The following is a 21,608-nucleotide window of genomic DNA, read 5'->3' on the forward strand; positions in this document are numbered from 1 at the left end:
GACAATTTAAACCGTTTATTTCTAATTCCTTGCGTTTAATTTTTTTATTATATCACGCTACAATATTATTACAATATTTAATTTCACAACTACTTCTGTTTTTACACTAATTACATATAAATATACTGTCCATTTAATAAAATATTAAATATATTTTATATTTTATAACTAATTTTTTTAAAATTAATTTTTATTATATCAAACAAGTTCGGGTGCAGTAAATATTCTTAACTAAAATCAGATGGACCACCCAGCATGCAAGAGCGAAGCTAATTTCCTTTTTCGGAATTATGCATCTTTTATTTTTGGAGGGCGGTCGTCGCCGGCACGTAAACAGGTGCACTGCGGAGTCAAAATAATAGCTCAGCTAATAGCGATGACTGGGCGAGCGAGCCGACTCGTTAGTCCGAATCCACGGTTAAACTGTCGGCTCATAACCTAAACCCTTCAAAAATAGACTAATAAAATATGGAGAGAAAAAAACATACCCATCTCATTACACAAATCGACCCTGAGAACTCCCGTCCAAAATAAATAGCGTAAGCAGTGACAAAATCACGCGCACGTGAGATGTCCACACGCACGCACTTCACTTCCACCTTCTCCACGTGTCCCTTCATGCTTTCATCACTCCATGAATTAAAACATTAAAACCTCATCACCCACGTCGATTCAGGAACCACTCTCCATCTCTCTACGCCACGTGTCCCTCCCTCTTCTCCTATAAATTCCTCCTCGTCCCTTATGTTCTAAGGTTTCAAGCGCCGTCGCCACATAAAAGATAGGAGAGAGGAGAGGGAAAAAAAAAGTGGTCAGGTATACCTGAAAGGTTAAAAACGTCAGAAAAAAAAATGACTGCAACGGAGTTACAGTTACGGTTACCCGCTGGCTTTCGGTTCCATCCAACGGATGAGGAACTGGTGATGCACTATCTCTGCCGTAAATGTGCGTCTCAGTCTATCGCCGTCCCTATTATCGCCGAACTCGATCTTTACAAATACGATCCTTGGGATCTTCCTGGTAATTTTTTATCTTTTCTCTAATTTCCGTAAAACTTTTTCATTTTTCGTATGGTTTTATATTAATTTGATTTGCAATTTATAGATTTGGCGTTGTACGGTGAGAAAGAGTGGTATTTCTTTTCACCGAGAGACAGGAAATATCCGAACGGTTCAAGGCCGAACCGTGCGGCCGGGTCTGGGTACTGGAAGGCAACCGGAGCTGATAAGCCGATTGGGCAACCGAAACCGGTCGGTATTAAAAAGGCTTTGGTGTTTTACTCCGGGAAAGCTCCGAAAGGAGAGAAAACTAATTGGATTATGCATGAGTATCGATTAGCCGACGTGGACCGCTCGGTTCGCAAGAAGAACAGCCTAAGGGTACAATACAAATACACTTTCTCACCTCAATGGTTAAAATATTAGGGGTAAAGCGGTGATTTACATGCATGATAATTGTTTGGACTGGGACGTGAAGGCGAAGTGACCTTATCCTACTTGAACCACACAAAGAAAACGCTGGTTGTACACAGTGTGGTCCAGCAACATACAAAAACAGACCAAACAATTATAACTCCAATTAAATTATTAATAATAACAGTAGTTAGTTAATTAATCAAATGTTTTGTTTTTTTTTCTTCAGTTGGACGATTGGGTGCTGTGCCGGATTTACAATAAGAAAGGTTGCATCGAAAAACAACCTCCGCGAGGAAGCGTTACGAAAAAAGCTAGCGTGACGGAGATTGAGGAGAGTAAGCCGGATAATGGGACACTAGGCGTGGAGGCGTGTGAATTTCCGCCGGCAGTGACGGCGGTGGGTAACGATTACGTATATTTCGACTCGTCGGAGTCGGTCCCGAGGGTTCACACGGACTCGAGCTGTTCGGAACATGCGGTGTCTCGGGAATTCATGACTGAGGTTCAAAGCGTTCCCAAATGGAAGGAAGAATTGGGAATGGCCAACAATAATGCCCTGGATTTCGCTTATAATTACTTGGATACCAATATGGATATCGGATTTGCTTCACAGATGCAGACTAGTAATCAGCTGTCGCCATACCAGGATATATTTATGTACCTGCAGAAGCCATTTTAGAGGAGAAAATAAATTTGGGCGTTGCAATTGAAGGGATACTGTGTTTTGGCGTATCGCTGGGTAACACGAGACTGAAAGTCCATGAGTGTACCGGTGGGCGTGCGCGTAGATAAAAAGAAGCTGCTTAAACTTTGAAATTGGTAGATAGAACGGGAAAGCCGGGGGGAGGTTGTTGATTAGTTGTTTATATAAAATCAGAGAGCTAAAATTTGATGATTAAAATATATTTTAGATTTTAATATTTGTATTTTCGGAATTTAATTTCTTTTATTTTTAAAATTTGAAATTTAAGTCTTATTATATTTATTAGTTTAGCATTTTAAAATTAAAAAATACTTAATAATTATATGATAAAATAACATTAAAATCCTCATGCAATTTTTTCTTAACAAACATCAATTTAAACTTGTCATAATAAAATAAATTAATATTTAAAAAATAATCAACATTTTAATTTATATTTTAAAAGTGAATGGACCAAATTGCATCAAAAACTAAGATATATGGATTAAATTTAAAGTTCAACATAATATAGAGGTCAAATAAAAAATTGACATTTTCTTATAATGTGAAATAAAATAGCAAGGCAAATTTACAACATATGTTAACTTTTTAACACTTTTAATATATTCAAATTATATTTAACCAGGTAAAATATAAATTAAAAAAGTTAACCATTTAACAACTAAAGATTATAGAATCAAAATTATAATTAAGCATAATAAAGAGGCTAACACTTAGGTTTAACCATTTTCCCGTAATGTAAAAAAGAAAATTCAAGATAATGCATATGTGACATATAGGAAGGCCTTCATACCTTCATTTTTTATAGTTTTTTTCTAATTTTTTATTTTACAAAATTTAAAATATTAGCTTTTTAAAAGGAAAAATATATTTTTAAGAGAATGAAAAATATTATTTCTTTTTAAATTAAATTATGTTTATAAAATGTATATTTATAAGAATTGATCTAGCAAATCGCCCTTTGGTTGAAATAGAAGAATTAGAAATTTTGGAGACTGGCTTTCTAGGTTGAAGTTCAAGTGAGAGTATTTTTTTCTTCTTCTAAATTTATTTTGTTTTTAAATTGATTTTTATAAATTTTATATAAAATGATAAAAAATCTTCATAATTATATTTGTTATTTTGTAAAAATAATAAATTTTAATTATTTTTATTTGAATTGATATTCAATTAACTCAGTTACACCAATTGAGTTAAGCATTTAAATATTATTATATTATAATACACCCACGATGTAAATGAAAAAGAAATTATATATAAAATGTATTTATAAAAATTGCATAAAAAAACAAATGAGGTTTTGGTTAAAATAATAAAATTAAAATATAAAATATCATAGTATTTTGGGTTCAAATCTCATTATGTGTCTTGTTTTAATTTTATATATAAATATAAAAATCCAAAAAAATCTCCTGGTATATTTGTTGTTTTATAAAATGATTTGGTATTTAATAATTTTCTGAGTTAGAATCTAGTTAAGAGGCGACACCAATTCAGTTAACCACTTAATATATTGTATATGTGTGTGTGTGTATGGGGTGAGGTCTACTTACACTGGTGTATAACTAAAGTGGCTTTACACCATTCCATAACTTGTATTAATATTTATATTTTAACAATTCAACTGTCATATTTTATACTCTATTCATGTGGTTCATGCATATCAAGATTGAAATAAATTAAAAATTTTTAACTACTTGTTATGTAAAAATTCCAACTATTATATATATATAAATAATAATTTCAATCGATATGATAGAAATGTCGATCGATTCAAAAATTTATATGCATGAAAAGTACAAATATCTTAATAAATTTAACAATATTATTCAAGTTATGGAAAGATGTAAAACTATTTAAGGTTTACACCGGTATATATTAAAATTTGGTGTTAATATTTTATGAAAATTGAGAAGCTGATTTAATTGACTAACATTGTTAAATCTATTGTTAAACATTGATTTAAAATAGAAATTCAAGAATTTAGATGTAAATGCAAAGATTAATAAAATAAATAATTTAATAATATATAAAATTGGTAAAATCAATAATTTAATCATTTATATGTTATTCCTTTCAACAAAAGATGGATTAAATTGATCATACAATCGACAATCAAATTATAATAGGTTATAAGCATGGATTTTGCGCAAGTAAATAATTAATAACATTATTATATCCGAAATCAAATTTTAGTAGCAATAAAACAAAGTAAAAATAGAGTTTCATGATTGGAAATTTTGTTGTACATACATACATACATTCACTCAATTATATATTATATAAAAGGAATTTAAAAGCAAATTAAACACAGTGATGCATCTTTCAAATATTGCAAAATCTTGTATCTAAATTCCACAAGGACACATCAAGGTTTCTAGCAACATCTATATGTGAACAAAAATTACTATTTCCTTTTTGTATTTGCCATTAATACATTTACATTTTTATACCTTGTATTACCGAATAAATATATGTATTCCCAACATACTTTTCACCCTACCTTTTACAACTCTTTTTTGATATCAGAGCTCTCGGTTGCGCACCCGAACATTGCTCTCACTCGAACCTTGTGTTTTAGGATGATTCTCTTCTAAAATACCAAAATTTGCAGCATACGGTTGTTGAATATCTTCTTTGTAATTACTGTCCAAACTGTTACTGCCAGAAAGAAAAAGGGTAAGAAAATGATGAACGCAATTATAAGTGACTGCTAAGAGAATGAAAGGGTTTCAGGATTACGGAAGCCTGTTGCAATCTGCCGATATCCAACCAATCCGCTGCTTCTCATTGTCGTAGACCACCATTTTGCCTATCAACGAGATGTCTGAGGAGAAAAAACAACGAATGAGGAAGAGTTCGATAACAAAGAACCACGAAAATGGTGGAAACGATTCTTAATGTTATTTATCACCTCCGATTACATTCAAGTCTCCCAATCCTGCTTCCGTGCCATTCAAGATTCCAAAGCAAGCATTGCCATCTTCCTGAGAACGGAAGAGCATGTTAGAAGTGTTGTTGTAACTGTGTCCACTAATATCATTTTGTTGGAGAACCAGGGATCTGCTTACCGTGACAATAAGATACGCTTCCGGCTGTAACTCCAGCTGAATATTCTGGGTGTCTTTAAACTTCAGTGTCAAGGTGCTGAAATAGTTCTTGACATCATGAACAGATTTGAAAGGTTTCGTTCCTTTCCAGCAGATCGGGAGAGCTTTATCCTGCACTGTGTCCAACGGCTTCTTGGTTAAGCCTTTCCTTACCTGAGACATGAAATACGAGATCAGTTCCTTAAGAAAAGCTTAAAGATTACTCTCAATGGGAACACTCCCACTCGTTTACTTACCAGAGTGAGAACTCCTTCGTAAACTTGGAAGCCAAAGTAAGTGTACGAACTCCCACTGTCAAATACTACTTTAAGGTCCTTTATACCAGTCGGCTTACCATCAAAGAAGACTTCTGCTGGACTTGACAAATAATGTTTACTGAAACAAAATGATCAATGAAACAGAGATGAGAAAACAAATGTTAAGGGTACGAGGAGTGGCTGGAACTTGATAGTACTTACGAGTTGGCCGATACAGGCATCCAAGACATTCCAGAAGGGACGAGATCATCTCCTAGGAACAAAAATCCTCCACCTTTCCCACTTAAACAATGGCCTAATACATTTCTTGTGAGATCAAAGCTTCGCAGCTGTGACAATATGCTTGCTTTGCCATTGCTAAGCCCAAGGACTCCAGCTGCTGGAGGATCGTATGGGCCAGGATTTTTCAGATCATAAGCACATCTGTTGAAAAAGGATAAGAAAATACGATATTGGTTATAAGGAAATATGCTCTTCCGCAGCCATTTAAACATATCAGGAAATTATATTCATTATGGTTTAGGTTCCTTGTTGAGGTAAAGAGCAAAAAATACACACCCGAAAGTCAATGGGAGATGAATAAGAGAACCATTCATAAATCTAAGAGAAAAGACATCAGCGACCACCACACCAAGAACTGAACCATGATCAACGTAGTCAATCTCAAAGTCACATTGGTCATCCGGTTTCTCGCAGTGAGGACTTTCAGGGAAGTGAACCACGCCGCAGGAAGGATGCTCACAGCTTACAAGGATGTGTTTCTGGGGCTTGTAAAGATGATCGATTGGCTACAGAGACAAAGACATAGCAAGATATAATTCAGGACATGATAGGATTCAACATCTATCGAAAATTTTACCTTGGTGCAACCAGTGCAAGGCGCATCGCATTGGACCCATGTGAGGTCACTGCCAGTATCAATATCGAACTCGAAAACCTTGGGTGGATTGCCTATGGACAGTGATATAGAATAGTACCTGCACAAAAGCATGATTTTCAATCATTTGAGACAATGGCAAAACAATAGCACTAAAGATTATAGAGACAAACAGAGGAACTATATTTCAATGAAACTACACCCTCATAGACCCTAAGATAAAAAACCCAAGGAAATTTTTCAAGAATTTCTTCCAAAAGGTTAAATAATCTCTAAAAAGAGACCAATTTATAGCCAAATTAATATACAAGACTCGGAAGAACATGTACATATAAAGCCAAACATGCACAAAAATTAAAACTTCAAGAAACCTAATTCAAAGAAAGAGCTTATCCAAGAACTAATCAAGTTGATCAAATGGTACTAAGATTTCTCAGTAGAAAACAAAGACTGAGAAGAAAAATCAATAAAGAATCTCATTCATGCAATAAAACAAACAATTATCAGACTTAAAAAATATTTAAAAGAAACCCAAAGATCGAGCGAAGCAAACATAAACAATTTTCACATTTAAAAGAAAATGAGAACGTACCCAAGAGGATAAACATTCCCAGTGACAGGAAAAAGAAAAGATGAATGAAACCCATTATGAGGCTTAAGATGGGTTGACTTTTTATTGTTGGGTTGCTGACTGGCAGCCGAGAAACACCCTGGAAAATTTACAAGAAACAACATCATGAACATCATCATCAGTGCCACTGTTGCTTTGCTTTTCTTTACATCCATCTTTTTTTAGAACTTGGATAGAAAGTTGGATTCTTGGGAATCTAACAAGCTAAAAAGGTCAAAGAGAGCAAAAAAAAAAAAAAAGAAAGCAAAAGGGCGTTTTGTTTGGATTAAGAAAGGGGATTTTTGTGAAGGAAAGGATTTAGGAAACAGCTAAAAAAGGAATTTAATTTCTGGGTTTTAAGTGAATTTATAAATGTGAGTTTGCAGCTTCCTACAGCCTCCACGTTTCTTTTTTGCAGATAAAATATTTGTTTTTTAGTCATCGATTTTCGGAACTTTTGGAAAATATACACTGTTTTATGGAAAAGCCAATTATTATTATTATAAGAGTGATTGATAAAAAAACTTATTAATAAACACAATTTTTAAAAATACATATAAAATTCAAATATTTTGTTTTAGATTGGCGTGAAAGATTGATGTAAATATATGTTAAATGTAAATATATTTAATTTTTAAGTTCATAAAATATCACAAAATATATTAATCATTAATATTTTTAATATGGCAATGATGTCTTTTATTAATAATAAATAAAAATAAAACTGACTATTGGAATATGTATCAAATGTTTATTGTTTTGGAAGTTTTTTCACACATTCAATGAACAGTTAAAAGGTATATTACTAACTTCGTAAATACGAGAATTTAAGTTTGATCCTAAATAATTTTATTTTCTCTTCCAATTATAAAAAATAAAAAATTATTAAAAATATGAAAAGAGTTATAAAATTAATGGCTAAAGAAAGAATAATTTTTTGGCTAATTTACCAAAAAAAGCCACTTTTTTTAAAAAATTACCGAAATGGGCCAGTTTTTTAATTATTTACCAGAATGGGCCATTTTCCCCGAAATCGCGTCCACGTCAACGCGATGTCGAGAGTGCGTGACAGACATCGCGTCCACGTCGGAAGCGACTGGCGGCGTGGAGGGAAATCGCGTCCTTGAGGCGATTTCCTTCACGTCGGCAGTCGCGCTTACGTGACGCGATGTCTCCGTCACGCACTCGACATCGCTACGACGTGACGCGATTTTGACGCCGATTTTACGTTTGGGTTTTATGGCTTTTAGGGTTTAGGGTGCGAGCTTTTTAGGGTTAGGGGTGTCGGAAAATTTTTTTCGAGTTGACGATCTGGTCAAATAGTGGGAAATCGCTTTTACGGGATGCTATTTGAGAAAAATTGTGAAATAGTGGCCTCGTGGGCGCGATTTCGCTCTGATGGTCATGTAAGAAATAATTTTTTTGACTTTTCTTGAGCAAATAGTATAAAATCGCGATACCGGGATGCTATATGAGAAGAATTGTGAAATCGCTACCGTGGGCGCCGATATCGCTTCTGATTGGTCATGTAGGAAATAAATTTTTTTGACGTTTCTGAGCAAATAGTGTCAAATCGCACCCTCGTGGACGCGATTTTGCTACAATAGCAAGTTTGGGCTGAGGCTATAAATTAGACAGAAAATGTTCTTAGAATGCATAACTCACAACAGAAACATTTTAGAGAGGCTAAGAAAGTTAGAGTTTCAAAATGAGTGAACGTATTAGTGCTGTTATTTACTACGATGGTGAGGTTTGCCACACCGAGAATGGTGTTGTTTTTTTGTCGGAAAATACGGTGTGACTGTCATTTAGCCAAAACATAGATTTGACAGAACTCCGTAAAAGAATTAGGCGTAAAATCTTCGGAACCACGCCAATGAAAGTTCTGTCAATGACGTATCGATTTTGTTCTTCTGTTGATCCGGTGACATATGACTCGTTCGACATAAAAGGTGCTCGTAGCTTGGAGGCAATGGTGCAGACTCATCTTGCTAGCGGAGCAACTTATATTGAGTTATATGTACAATTTACGTCGCCAGCTGATGTACTTTCGTCCGGTGTTCGAGATGTATACACGACCCCTTGCCGACACTCGGTTAGCGTGTTACAAAATACGAAACAACCCATGTTCGATGGCGGTGTGAATGCACATCCCCAAGACACTCTGTTGGTGGATGGGACATGTCGTCGGTGGCTCAACGTTTGACGCTGGAAATACGAAATGGGAAGCGCATCAAGTTCTCTTGGATGGCAATCTACATCCAATTGGGGACGTTATCAAATGCCCGAAGAAGGATGACGTACTACCACGACATCAACGGTGAGGGGCGTCGTGACGCTGCAGATGATTGTGGGTTAGAAGGTGACTCGATGTGGATCCACCTCGAGCCCGGCCGGATGGTGCGAGGTGGGATTATTTTCGAACGAGCCTATTCCAACGAAGGTGAAGATGGTGATATGAGTGCGGATGATGAAGAAAATCCACGATTCAGAGCATACTCACCTCCAGCCCACATGCATAATGTCGATCTGTCAGCAGATGATGCATTAGAGTTTCCAGATCTACCACACTGGGTGCGCGATCGTACAAGTTCGGGGGTAGATCTCGGTGAACTTGAAGTTGGTAATCAGTTTACCAATAAGGAACGCGCCATCTACCGATAACAGCGGTTGTGCGAGAGACATATTTTCGTTTGGCGGCGCTATTTCCAAAGCGAGCAGAAACTTATGCGAGCGGATGCGGGGTGGGCATGTATGGTGCGATAAGATAGTTCAAGAAATTAACAAAGCGGCGAGGGCAAATATCATGCACGCTGTGTCACGATCGAGACAATCTATGGTTTCGCGTGGCGGAGTTCGACATACCGCACAAAGGCGTTGTTGGCGGGCAATATCGTGTACACTTGCGAAACAGGACTTGTGGTATGGGAAGTTCGATGCGCCGTTATCCATGTGCTCATGTTATTGCGACTGTCGAAACTCCGTCTGGATCTGCTGAGTTATGTGGACGAAGTGTACAAATTAGAAAACATGTACAACGTATGGAACACGTTTTCCCACCGGTCCCGGATGAACGTAATCGCCACCCGTGTCTGTTGCTCCTTTTAAGTCATTACGGATAGAGAATTGCGTCATGTCAAGGGTCGACCTTTCTCCACTAGAATACGGAACAATATGGATATCCAGAAAGCGACCGATCAACGAAGTTGTGCGGATGGTGTAGGAACCCAGGCCATACAAGTCGATCATGCCCTAATCGCAATAGTTGAATGTAATTATAGAAGAAATTACCTTTTATTCAATTATTAATTGATAATTGTATTAATTGTTGGTAAAATTATCAAATTACTACAATTTCTTAAATATTACTACCAGTCAAAACATTTTACTTAAATCTAACATTATGTAAAACTACAATTTCTTAAATGGTTAGTAAGATTGTCAAATCCGCTGAGTTATGTTGGTAAAATTATTACATTAATTCAAATAGGTTAGGGTTGGGGTTTTTAATTAAATTAGGTTAGCTTAGGGATTTCAATTAAGTTAGGTTACGGTTTTTAATTAAGTTAGGTTAGGGTTTTTAATTAAAATATGTTAGGGTTAGGGTTTTCATGTAAAATAGGTTAGGGTTAGGGTTTTTAATTAAATTAAGTTAGGTTAGGTTTTTAATTAAATTAAGTTAGGTTAGGGTTTTAATTAAATTAAGTTAGGTTAGGGTTTTAATTAAATTAGGTTAGGGTTTTTAATTAAATTAGGTTAAGGTTAGGGTTTTAATTAAATTAAGTTAGGTTAGGGTTTTAATTAAATTAAGTTAGGTTAGAGTTTTTAATTAAATTAGGTTAGGGTTTTTAATTAAATTAGGTTAGGGTTAGGGTTTTAATTAAATTAAGTTAGGTTAGGGTTTTTAATTAAATTAAGTTAGGTTAGGGTTTTAATTAAATTAAGTTAGGTTAGGGTTTTAATTAAATTAGGTTAGGGTTAGGGTTTTTAATTAAATTAAGTTAGGTTAGGGTTTTTAATTAAATTAAGTTAGGTTAGGGTTTTAATTAAATTAGGTTAGGGTTTTAATTAAATTAGGTTAGGTTAGGGTTTTAATTAAATTAAGTTAGGTTAGGGTTTTAATTAAATTAAGTTAGGTTAGGGTTTTTAATTAAATTAGGTTAGGGTTAGGGTTTTAATCAAATAATGTCAAAATAACTCGGAAAAATTTCTATGTGTATTACATCGTCATAAACTTCTATTTCATTACATCAAAGGATAATTTTAATACGGTAATCAATGTCTATGACCGGGGATTCGGTTCCACATGGCGGTCGTCGATTTGTTATCGCTAGATTCCTCCTTCCTCTAGCTTCCGTGGCGGTTGTTCTTCCTCGGTGGTGATTGTTGTTCTTCGGTTCGGCATCGCTTGTCGGACTTGGGACGATGATCCACCTTCAAAGAATAGTGTATGTGGAGGTGTTTGCATCATGAACGGCGACGAAGTTTGAAAGTCATGCGTTGCTGGCGATTGGTAAAAATGAGAGCTCCCCGACGGCCCCCCTTGGGACCCCTTCTGCGCCGATGGCCTACTTATCGGTGGTCCGCTCGGCATTACAGGAAATGGAGCTGATCCGGGCATTTGGCTCCAACTTGCCATAGGATTCGGAAATGATACATGTACGGGTTAGGGTACATATAAGGGCTAGGAAACATACCTGGCATCATAGAGAAAGGTGAATGCGTGGGTATCATCTGTTGAATTGCTGCGTCAGGTGACTGCGTCGGTGCTCTCGTTGGGGACGGTGATTGCATGGCCGCTGATGATGAACCGGGTGAATGTCTGGGCCTTGTTGGGGGGCTGGCCTCGTGGTCTTGTCCCCTTGGATTTAGAGGCCCGCGCCTTTCCCTTCCGACACGTAATTGCCGCTGCCTCTCCTCCGGCGTAAGTAAATCGACTTCCATTGGCCCTAAACCATGGCATGTATTCGGAACATACGCTAACTTCGGGAGCGATGATTGGTTCCCAGTAGGTAGATATTCATTACGATTTTCCCACATTTCCATGTACACTGACCAGTATCTAGGCCAATCCGTACCTAACAACCGAAGGTCGATTTTGTGGTGCTCGTCAAACTCCTCAGGGTCCGTAGGGATCGGTTGTCTACATCAAACGTCGTGGGACTCATGCATGCGGTGGGGCTTCACGGTTGCATAGTTGATCAACACCACTTTCACGTGCCAGCGTTCGGATTTTGTAAAAACTCTTCCGGATTCTTGCCGGACCGCGGATTCTCGTATGGTGTCCATTGAAACTACATGAACATGATAGAAATATTACATATATACATAATACTAAATACTAAATATCAATCCACTAGCGAATGGATGGAAATATCTATTTGCAATAATACTTACTTTAAATCCGTTGCTCCAATAGAAGCCGTATATCTTCAAGTTCGATCGGTAATCACGATAACTTCCGGATGGTTCCACCTAATTAAATAAATTTTAGCATACTTTTATTCTTACAAAATCTACATAACAATTTCAAAATGTAATATAAAATTTACCTCGTTACGAGTGGGAATGTATATGGGTGGTTCACTCGAGGACGTAGAAATGGAAAGCGAAACCGTGCCTATGATTGCGTGAGTGACAGACAACCTCGATTTTGCTCTCCTCGGTTTGGTCGCCCGCACATCTCCCGATATAATGTTGCCAAGACGGCGGACCCCAACTAAATTCACCGTGCTCTAAAATCAACGAGTTTTAGCACCACCTTAGATGTACACGGCTCCGTGGCGTGTGGCCATGAGATAGCCTCCAATTATTTGAAGAATGTATGCTCGAGCATATCGGATTCTTTCAATTTCGGTTGAATTTTGATTCGCATCGGGAAGGTGGCACGTAACCAGCCCATCTCCACCTTACCTCCATTCATTTTATCCGGAACGGCGCCCAAAAGCTCGTAGCACACCGCCTCCCAATTGCTAGATTGGGCAGACCCGATCCTTGGTGCCCAGATCCCACCAAGCAATCCCAAATGCAGATGGACATCTTCTAGAGTGATAGTGCACTCTCCACATGGAAGATGAAATGTGTGTGTCTCAGGTCTCCACCTCTCGATCAACGCACTGATCAATTTCGGCTCCAACTTGCATCCCGGCCTACCATCGCCACGTGCCAAAATCCCGCTTCCCGCAAGTAGTTCTCTACTAACGGTGATGGAGGAGCATGCATATTCCGAATATTGCATGTCAATACCCGATCTTCAGCCTTTTATAACAAAAAATAAATTAATAAATATCTAAAAATACATAAATAAAAATATCTTAAATAAAATTTAAAATTTAAATTTAATACTTACCATGTTCATTTGCTCCACCGATATGTGATTCCTATCAAGACGAATCAATGATCCGCCCATTGTGAAAATATTAAAATTTTAAAATTATTTTAAAAAAATAAAAATTTTAAAATTTTCTTAAAAAATGAAATTTAATGGGAAAAAATTTAATATGGATTTGGAGATTTTTGAAGGAAATTGAGAGGATTTTGGAAGGAATTTGAGAGTTTGAGAGAATTTTGGAAGAAAATTGAGAGAATTCTTGAAGGAATTGAGAGAATTTTGAAGGAAATTGATATTGAATTTGTTTGTGAAAATAAAAGGGAGGGTGGGGGTTTATATAGTAAAAAAATTTTACCGTTAGGGGCAACGGTCAATTTTTTGACCGTTGAGCACCTTTTCACGCAGCAACCACATCGCGTCACGTAAGCGCGACTGCGACGTGGAGGAAATCGCTTCCTCAGGACGCGATTTCCCTCCACGTCGGCAGTCGCTACCGACGTGACGCGATGTCTATCACGTCTCGACATCGCTGGCGTGGACGCGATTTCGGGAAAATGGCCCATTCGGTAAATAATTAAAAAACCGGCCCATTTCGGTAATTTTTTTTAAAAAGTGGCTTTTTTTGGTAAATTAGCCTAATTTTTTTGTTGAAAAGAAAATCAAAATGAAATAATGAATACTTGAGTCTTGATAGGGTTTTCTTTCTTAGAACGTGTCTTTTCTAAAAGAAAATATTTTAATATTATAGAATTATCGTTTATATTTTGATTTATTATTTTTGAAAGTAATTTAGTAAATTAATTCATGACATCATATATTTCTGATAATTACTCAATTTCTTGTAAATTACCAAACTGCAAAGAAATCATGGAAATAAGAGAGGCTTCTATTACTAAACAAACACTATGTACCCTCTGGCCTCTGCTAAATGAAGAAGCTATGTATTTTTTTTTTTACTGCATTTTATTTAGTTTTTTTTTTCTTCCAAACAAGTTCCTGTAGCATATTACAAGAGAAAAAGATTCAAAATGCGCCAAACTTGCGATTACAATCCGCATTAGCCCATCCTATCATCTGATTCTCGTTGTCGTATATCACCAGTTTGCCTTGCAATGAAATATCTGCACGGCACAAACAACACAATGTTCATATATTCCAAGTAACATGAATATATATACGCATACACGCTCTTATTACCTCCAATCACATTGGTAGTTCCTAGTCCGGCTTCAGCGCCATTCAGAATTCCAAGGCAAACATTTCCTTGTTCCTGAGAAGCATGAACTTGTTAAATTGGATTCTATGGATTTATTATCTTACTTCCGGTAAGTTTGACTGTTTGCTGGGGGTTTTTCAGGTACTTACAGTGACAATGAGATAATTTTCAGGTGGTAGCTGTAGCTGAACGTTACTTGAGCCTGTAAAACTCAATGCAAAGGTGCTGAAATAGTTCCGAGCATCTCGCATGGATTTGAAAGGCTTAGTGCCTTTCCAGCAGATCGGTAGAGCTTTATCTTTCACATCATGTAGTTGCTTTCCACTGAGATCTTTCCTTATCTGAAAAATGAAGCGAGCAATCAAATTCCCTTAATGTGTTTGCATTCATAAGGTTTTATGCATTGATGTTTGTTGATGTCTCACCAGATTAAGTACGGTTTCATAAACTTTTAAATTCAAGTAAGTGTAAGTGGAACCAGTATCGAAGATAACGTTAACGCCTTTAATACCAGTAGGCTTCCCACCGAAAAGAAGTTCTGCCGGACCGGATGAATAATGTTTACTGAAATGAAAATCAAGAAGAAAGAAACATATGTTAAGAGGCAATAAGAAAGAACCAGTATATTGATTCATTGTGCTTACTAGAACCAGTATATTGATTCATTGTGCTTACTCAGAGGAACTTTGTAACATCCGTGTCCAAGTCATTCCCGATTTTGGGACGAAATCAGCCCCAAAGAACAAAAACCCTCTATTATCACCGAGGCAATGGCCAAACACATTTTTGGTTACACCCATGCTACTCAATTGTGATGAGATGCTTGCTTTACTTTTGCCAAGCCCGAGGACTCCGGCAGTAGGAGTTGGAGGGTGAAGACCACGGTTTTGAAGACGATGTCCACACCTATGGATGAGGGGAAAAAAACACAGATGGTTGAAATCACTTCCAGAATTCATAAATGAGAGGAAGAGTTCGAAATAACTACCCGAAGGCCAAATGAGGTTTAGAAAGGGTGCCATTGACAAGTCGTAGGGGAAAGGTGTCTGAGACAATGAAACCAAGAACTGAACCATGATCAGCATATTGAACTTGAAAGCAACATTTTTCATTAGGGTTCTTGCATTGAGGTGGATTGGGAGAGTTAACTGCAACACATATGGGGTCCTTGCAGTCCACAAAGTTTTTCTTAGACGGATTGTAAAGTTGATCACGAGGCTGCAAATCAAGAAGATCAAAGGCATTAATCATCATAAGAACCTAGCAGTGCATATCATTATATTTTGAGTGAGAAATTTTACCAAGGTGCAACCAGTACAAGGAGCATCACATTGGACCCAAGTGAGGTCACTGCCAGTATCAATATCAAGTTGAAATGGCTTAGGTGGGTTGCCTATACCAATTGTCACAGAATAATACCTGATGATTGATAGAAACACAAATTCCATGAAGCTCAGTAATGTTGTACTCTATAAAAAGAGCAAATTCAAGCCCAAATTATGATGAACAATCAAATTTCAAAACAATTAGAAATCCAAGAAAGCTATCAACTTATAATGGGGAATTGGTGATTTGGCCAAAGAATTCAACTTGGAAAAACAAAGGATCCAAAATGACAAATATTTAAACAAAAGTAACCAACATATTTATCAGATGATCAAATTCAGAACAAAAGCAGCATATTGATGAAACCAACAAAATAAATAAACTTGGAAAGATCCAAGAAACTAGAGAAAACCAACATTTCAAGAGAACAAAAAATTTACAATAATTAAAAAAAGAAAGCAGTACCCAAGAGGATAGACATTGCCAGAAACAGGAAGAAAAACAGAGGAGCGAACACCGGCCCTAGGATGGATTGAGGTAGGCTTCCTAGGAGGTTGACCTTGACCGATTGCTGCAAGACAGCCGTGAAGAGATGCAGAAAGAACCTGAAAGAACAACACCATGATCATCAATGACACTCTTCTTCTCTCTTTCATTTTCTGATCAGCCATTTCAGCTATAGAATCGAAAAAAAAAGCAAAAAATAAAAGAAAAGGAAGAATGGAATTTTGGGAATCAGAGACGAAAAGGGTACTTAAAAAACCATTGAAAAGTCTGGAAGAACTTGGCCAGGAAGGTGTGAAAGATGACTGCTTGGGCTCCTTTGACTTTTTACGCGCGCTCTTTTCAATTTCTTTTGTTTTTTTGAAATAAAAAATTATTAATATTGTAAGAAAATGGAAGATGAGAGAGGATTTAGAAAGGGGAATGGAATCTTTAGGGATTGGTAGCTTCAAATCAATTCAACTACTATGCCTTACGCGTTTCTCCACGCGGAAAGCTTAAGATGAAAAAATTAAGGGATTTTGTAACTGGAAAATTTTTATTCCTACAGTGGTGAGAAAATAAAATAAAATTGATTTCAATAATAGTGTTTTTATTCTATTTTTATTAAATTGGCTTTAATTTTATTTAATTATTAATTAAGTTTATATTAAATTGATATTTAAATTATACTTCATTATCTAAAAGTGTCACTTAAACTATACTCATTATCTAAATTATTCCAACCGTAAAAAAAAATCTATTAGTTAATCATTTTGTCATACGTGACATTTTAAATTAAAACTAAAATTAAAATTAAATTATAAAAATTAATTTTAATTACATTAAAACTTTTAAATTTTTACGCACTCTCATTCCTCACATTCTTTCTTCTCTTTTAATGTATTCTTTTTAATTGTTAGGTAATTGTTTTTTACAATCCTCTTACCAAAATTTTCTTCTCAACTTCTTTTTGGTATTTGGATTTCATGATTTATATAAGTTTTTTATTATAGAGGTTGGCACAATATTAATTATTTTATGTAAAGTATGTAAAAATAATAAAGGAAATTATTTTAAGAAAAACAATACATAGGTTTTGATCGGGATGAGAAATGAATTAAAATCGAGATTTAAAAACAAAAAAGAAACCGAGATGAGAAATGATTTAAAAATAAAAAAGAAACTCGTAAGATCTAGGTTTTGTCACCAAAAACTAGGTTTTGATGAATTTTTATTGGTTCTTAAATTTTCTATCACGAAGTTCTTAGGTGAAAAAAAAGAAAAAGAATGTGTTTATAAGTTTTTTTTTTAAAGCTTAAGGAAATATTATTGAAACTTTTTGGATTTTTTTAGTTAAAATTGTCACGTGTCACAAGATGATTGGTTAAGAAATTTTTTTTAATGGTTTGAGTAATTTGGATAACGGAGTATAGTTTAGGTACACCACCTTGGGCAACAGAAAATAGTTTAGGTATCACTTGTGACAAAAAAAAAGTTTAGGTACTAACTAGGGAAAAATGGTATAGTCTAGGTATCACTTATGACCAAAAATGGGGGTAAACTAGAGGTGTTCATGGGTCGGGTGGCCCGGCCCGACAGCCCGCCCGAAATATAGGAGGGTTCGAGTAAAAATATAGGCCCGAAATATGGGTTTGGGCAAAAAAAGAGGCCCATTTAGAAAACGGGCCAGACCGGGCTCAGGCTTAAGAATTTTTTCTCGGGCTGGGCCTGGACAACATTTCAGGCCCATATTTGGGCCGGGCTGGGCCTGTCCCGGGCCTAGGTCACGGGCCGAAATTTTTTTCTGGGCCCGGCCCGACTCTGCCCTACCCATAGTAATTTTACATTTTGGTCACTCAACTTCAAAAAGTTACAAAATGGTCATTGAACAATTCGAAAGTTTTCATTTAAGTCATTGAACTATTTTGAATTTTTTTTATTTAAATCACTAAGCATTTAAGCTTTTTTTTAAAGCCTAGCTAGCGAACACCAGGTAAGATTAGACGATCGATACGATAGATCAATACCCATTGACGAGTTTAGAAATATACCTTAGATCCAAGTTGATTTGATAGTCAGTGGAGATCGAAGAATTAAACTGTTTGGATTTTATTTCACATATTTGTGACGTTTAAAGCTATTTTATGAAAAAAACAGAATTGTAGAAGAGAAGGGGAATTAGAACTTTCGATTGGTGTAGGCAATAAGAACAAAGAAGGCCATACAACAACGATTTTAACAACTCAATTGTTTAAATGTAAACTTTCGAACATTTGAGTGACCATTTTACAGCCTTTTAAAGTTGAGTGAACAACTAATAAACTTACTAATAGTTTAGTAACTTTGAGTGTAGTTTATCTACAAAAAATTTAGGTACCAATTTGAAAAAAATATAGTTTAAATATCGAATTATGATTTAAGCAATTATTTAAAGTGAAATGAATTTATTTTTAGTTAGCTTTTTTCTTTTATAATATAAACATGAAAATTGGACAACAAAATTTTAAAATTTTAAAATTTTATAATATAATATAAAATATTATGCACTTAAGCTTGTTTAAATCGATGTACTTCAAGTTATTGCAACAACAATGTTAATTAAATTAAGATTTAATCAATTCATTCAAGTTATATTTGACTATAAATTTTAGTTGATTTAAATTGTCTCTTCAAATAGATAGTGAAATTAGTTATTGTAACGGTAAAATTAAATTCAATGTGTGTTTTAATTTAGACGCACATGAGGTGAGAATAAAAATTGACAATTAAAACATTAAATTATGTATGCAAAACAAATACTTGAAAATTAAATATCATATCATATATACAGGTATATTATGTTACAAGGTTCTATATAAAATAATAATAAACAAGCATACTCACATTACAATTTTTTTTTACACCCGATACTTCTATTTGAAGCACTTATTTTTAATTTGGATAAATTACTGTTTTGCTCCATGCCTTTTAAATTATATTATAAATTACTTTAAACATTACTTAATTATTACATGTATATTAAACTTTATTGTTATTGTTTTATGATTTTTTTGGCTATTGTTATTGTTTCCATCCCTCATAATATTATTATTATTTTGAACATGCTACTAAAGAAGAAGCCGTGAGGCACGTAGAAGCCTTCGCCATCCTTGCTTAAATAAAGAAATTATATTTTGTTCACTTTCAAATTTTAATAATATAATTTGAATCTTTTAGTATAAAATTTTAACTTTAGATCTTAAAAATATTATTAGATTATGATACCTCCATAGGTGAAAACCTTCTTGTAATATATATAAATAATATAAAAATTAAATATGATTTTGGTTGAAATAATAAAATTGAATTAATAAAAATATTATGGTTTGGGTTCAAATCCTAATATTCCCACTATATATATTTATTTATTTTATCAAATACAAAAAAAACATAAATACCCTCAAAATCATATTTGTTACTTTATAAAAGAAAAGAATTTTGATAATTTTTAACTAAGTTGAGACTTGATTAATTCAGTCAATCTATATAAATAATTTTATTTTAATACTAATACAAATTTTCACCTACCTATAAATAATCAAATGCAAGTATAAAATATAAGATAAAAATAATATAAACACGAATATGTTAATAATTTTATATAAATGATTAATTTGTTAAATTTTATATAAATATATAAAACATTAAATTCAATCATATTCATAATCAGATCAGTGATTGAATTGGTCAAACTATAGGTTCATCACTTCAACCGGTCTATTCGATTCAATTAAAAATTATTTAAAAAATTCATAAAAAAATAAAGTTAAAAATTCTATTCAATTGGTCCGTATCAATTCTAGAGTTAACTCTTTCAATGTCCTTCTTTGAACAGTATTCTGACCGAATCTCGATCCAACTAATTCGATCGACCATTTTGTTTCAATTCAAACACCCTCGATATATGTAACACCCCAAACTCGGCCTAGACGTTATGACCTAATTATGAAGGTTACAATGATACCCAAAGCTTTGATCATTTTGATTTTAACAAAAAGTATTTGTCACAATGATACCCAAAGTATTTTGAAATATTTGCTTATATAATTAGTTATTTGAAACCATTTTGCCATAGTTCCTTATTTCGTAAAACACTAAGTTCCGATTATATATGTAGCGAAAAGATCTCTTAGAATTATTATTTTTGGAAAACATTAAATTTAACAAATTGTTCGACTTGTTCAGTCGATCATAAATCATGCCGACTTATCAAAAATAACCATCTAAAAGAATATTTTGCAAAACCCAAAACCAAAGTAAATGTCCCCAAATTAAACAGTTTAAAAAGTCCGTAAAGTCTGAAATAAAGTTCCAAAACTAAATTAAAGTTCAAATAACCAAACCGAGCTCCGAGATTGCCACCAAATCTTAAGTCTGAGGATTACCTGAAAAATGTTAAATTAACAAAGTGAGCTAGAAGTCCAGTGAGTGCATTGACCCATATACAGAAATCATACAGAAATCATACAGAACATGCTTATATGCAAATATCAGAATAACATATTAAAACATAACAATCTTACCCCCTCAGCTACACATCATCTTCGTCCAGCCTATCACACCAATTAGGACTACAAAAGCCCATCTATCCATCAGACCATGTTGTTGTTGCATGCCACTCAGAAATTATGCAGCTGAGCTACCAGATAGATATTGCAGATATACCACCAGAAATGCAGTAATACTACCAAAATCACACTTCCTCCAGCAAATATCCTATCCCACCCCAATGTGCATGCATTATCATACTAATATCTCATGCAACGTATAATATTATCGAAATAGAAATATGACATGTTTATCAGTGTCATTAATACAAGCTTATCACAAAACTTAAACAGAGTTACTAATCACAACCATGCTTACTAACATACAATTACATAAAATTATAGTCTTCTATACTTACAGAGTACTTAAATATCTGATTTTAAACCCTTATCCCCAGCCCAAAATGGTCCCCACAAATAGACCACAATGGGCCCACACGACCCAATAAGCCAGACCGTGTAGTCCACACACCTTATCTCATTTTCACGTGTAATTGCACACACCAGTGTGCTCTACACGGCCTGGCACACGGCCAACTATATACCTGTGTGGTGCATATGGCCTGCTACATAGCCATGTGGCGCATGCTGCAGTTCAAAAATAACTTAATTTTCCAAATTTTTCAAGTTTTAAATCGATGTTTTCAGGTTAGAAACACACACTTGATGCTACTATAACATTGACACTAAC

The 21,608-nt window shown here is 34.8% G+C and overlaps 3 protein-coding genes across 5 annotated transcripts; 1 reads left to right on the forward strand and 2 right to left on the reverse strand.

The window, feature by feature from the left end:
* The first annotated feature begins 721 nt into the window (after positions 1 to 721).
* On the forward strand, positions 722 to 2,373 carry LOC105797160 (NAC domain-containing protein 2). The gene is made up of 3 exons (XM_012627096.2): positions 722 to 1,020; positions 1,105 to 1,379; positions 1,642 to 2,373. Exons 1-3 carry the CDS (start codon positions 852 to 854, stop codon positions 2,092 to 2,094), a joined length of 897 nt encoding a protein of 298 aa, XP_012482550.1. The 5' UTR covers positions 722 to 851; the 3' UTR covers positions 2,095 to 2,373.
* A 2,007-nt stretch (positions 2,374 to 4,380) lies between these two features.
* Positions 4,381 to 7,317, reverse strand: LOC105797157 (aspartic proteinase Asp1). Of its 2 annotated transcripts, none has more exons than XM_012627095.2 (9): positions 6,955 to 7,317; positions 6,345 to 6,462; positions 6,044 to 6,273; positions 5,687 to 5,908; positions 5,465 to 5,603; positions 5,190 to 5,381; positions 5,033 to 5,105; positions 4,861 to 4,945; positions 4,381 to 4,773 (listed from the first exon to the last, which is right to left on the reverse strand). In XM_012627095.2, the coding sequence occupies exons 1-9, from the start codon at positions 7,146 to 7,148 to the stop codon at positions 4,644 to 4,646; spliced, it is 1,383 nt and encodes a 460-aa protein (XP_012482549.1). In that variant the 5' UTR covers positions 7,149 to 7,317; the 3' UTR covers positions 4,381 to 4,643. The 2 variants fall into 2 exon arrangements, with proteins under 2 accessions (XP_012482549.1, XP_012482548.1); XM_012627094.2 differs by having other exon boundaries at positions 4,381 to 4,779; positions 6,955 to 7,315.
* Positions 7,318 to 14,168: 6,851 nt separating this feature from the next.
* Positions 14,169 to 16,792, reverse strand: LOC105797161 (aspartic proteinase Asp1). 2 transcript variants are annotated; one of them, XM_012627098.2, is made up of 9 exons: positions 16,609 to 16,792; positions 16,311 to 16,450; positions 15,821 to 15,938; positions 15,508 to 15,737; positions 15,195 to 15,425; positions 14,945 to 15,083; positions 14,669 to 14,860; positions 14,501 to 14,573; positions 14,169 to 14,424 (listed from the first exon to the last, which is right to left on the reverse strand). In XM_012627098.2, the coding sequence occupies exons 1-9, from the start codon at positions 16,609 to 16,611 to the stop codon at positions 14,327 to 14,329; spliced, it is 1,224 nt and encodes a 407-aa protein (XP_012482552.2). In that variant the 5' UTR covers positions 16,612 to 16,792; the 3' UTR covers positions 14,169 to 14,326. The 2 variants fall into 2 exon arrangements, with proteins under 2 accessions (XP_012482552.2, XP_012482551.2); XM_012627097.2 differs by lacking the exon at positions 16,609 to 16,792 and having other exon boundaries at positions 16,311 to 16,586.
* Between the last annotated feature and the right edge of the window lie 4,816 nt (positions 16,793 to 21,608).

Source organism: Gossypium raimondii, chromosome 3, assembly GCF_025698545.1.
Source record: "Gossypium raimondii isolate GPD5lz chromosome 3, ASM2569854v1, whole genome shotgun sequence".
NCBI lineage: Eukaryota > Viridiplantae > Streptophyta > Magnoliopsida > Malvales > Malvaceae > Gossypium > Gossypium raimondii.

What these genes read in the sequence shown, in the direction of transcription:
- LOC105797161 (XM_012627097.2), bottom strand. Translation starts at nt 16,516, where the DNA reads ATGGCTGATCAGAAAATGAAAGAGAGAAGAAGAGTGTCATTGATGATC. An exon ending in CTTGTACTGGTTGCACCTTG is followed by an intron (nt 15,738 to 15,820) that starts GTAAAATTTCTC and finishes CTTGATTTGCAG; the next exon opens with CCTCGTGATCAACTTTACAA. An exon ending in ATGTTACAAAGTTCCTCTGA is followed by an intron (nt 15,084 to 15,194) that starts GTAAGCACAATG and finishes TTTTCATTTCAG; the next exon opens with TAAACATTATTCATCCGGTC.
- LOC105797157 (XM_012627094.2), bottom strand. Translation starts at nt 7,148, where the DNA reads ATGGATGTAAAGAAAAGCAAAGCAACAGTGGCACTGATGATGATGTTC. An exon ending in CATCTCCCATTGACTTTCGG is followed by an intron (nt 5,909 to 6,043) that starts GTGTGTATTTTT and finishes CTTTTTCAACAG; the next exon opens with ATGTGCTTATGATCTGAAAA. An exon ending in AGACTTGAATGTAATCGGAG is followed by an intron (nt 4,946 to 5,032) that starts GTGATAAATAAC and finishes TTTTCTCCTCAG; the next exon opens with ACATCTCGTTGATAGGCAAA.
- LOC105797160 (XM_012627096.2), top strand. Translation starts at nt 852, where the DNA reads ATGACTGCAACGGAGTTACAGTTACGGTTACCCGCTGGCTTTCGGTTC. An exon ending in CGATCCTTGGGATCTTCCTG is followed by an intron (nt 1,021 to 1,104) that starts GTAATTTTTTAT and finishes TGCAATTTATAG; the next exon opens with ATTTGGCGTTGTACGGTGAG. An exon ending in GCAAGAAGAACAGCCTAAGG is followed by an intron (nt 1,380 to 1,641) that starts GTACAATACAAA and finishes TTTTTTCTTCAG; the next exon opens with TTGGACGATTGGGTGCTGTG.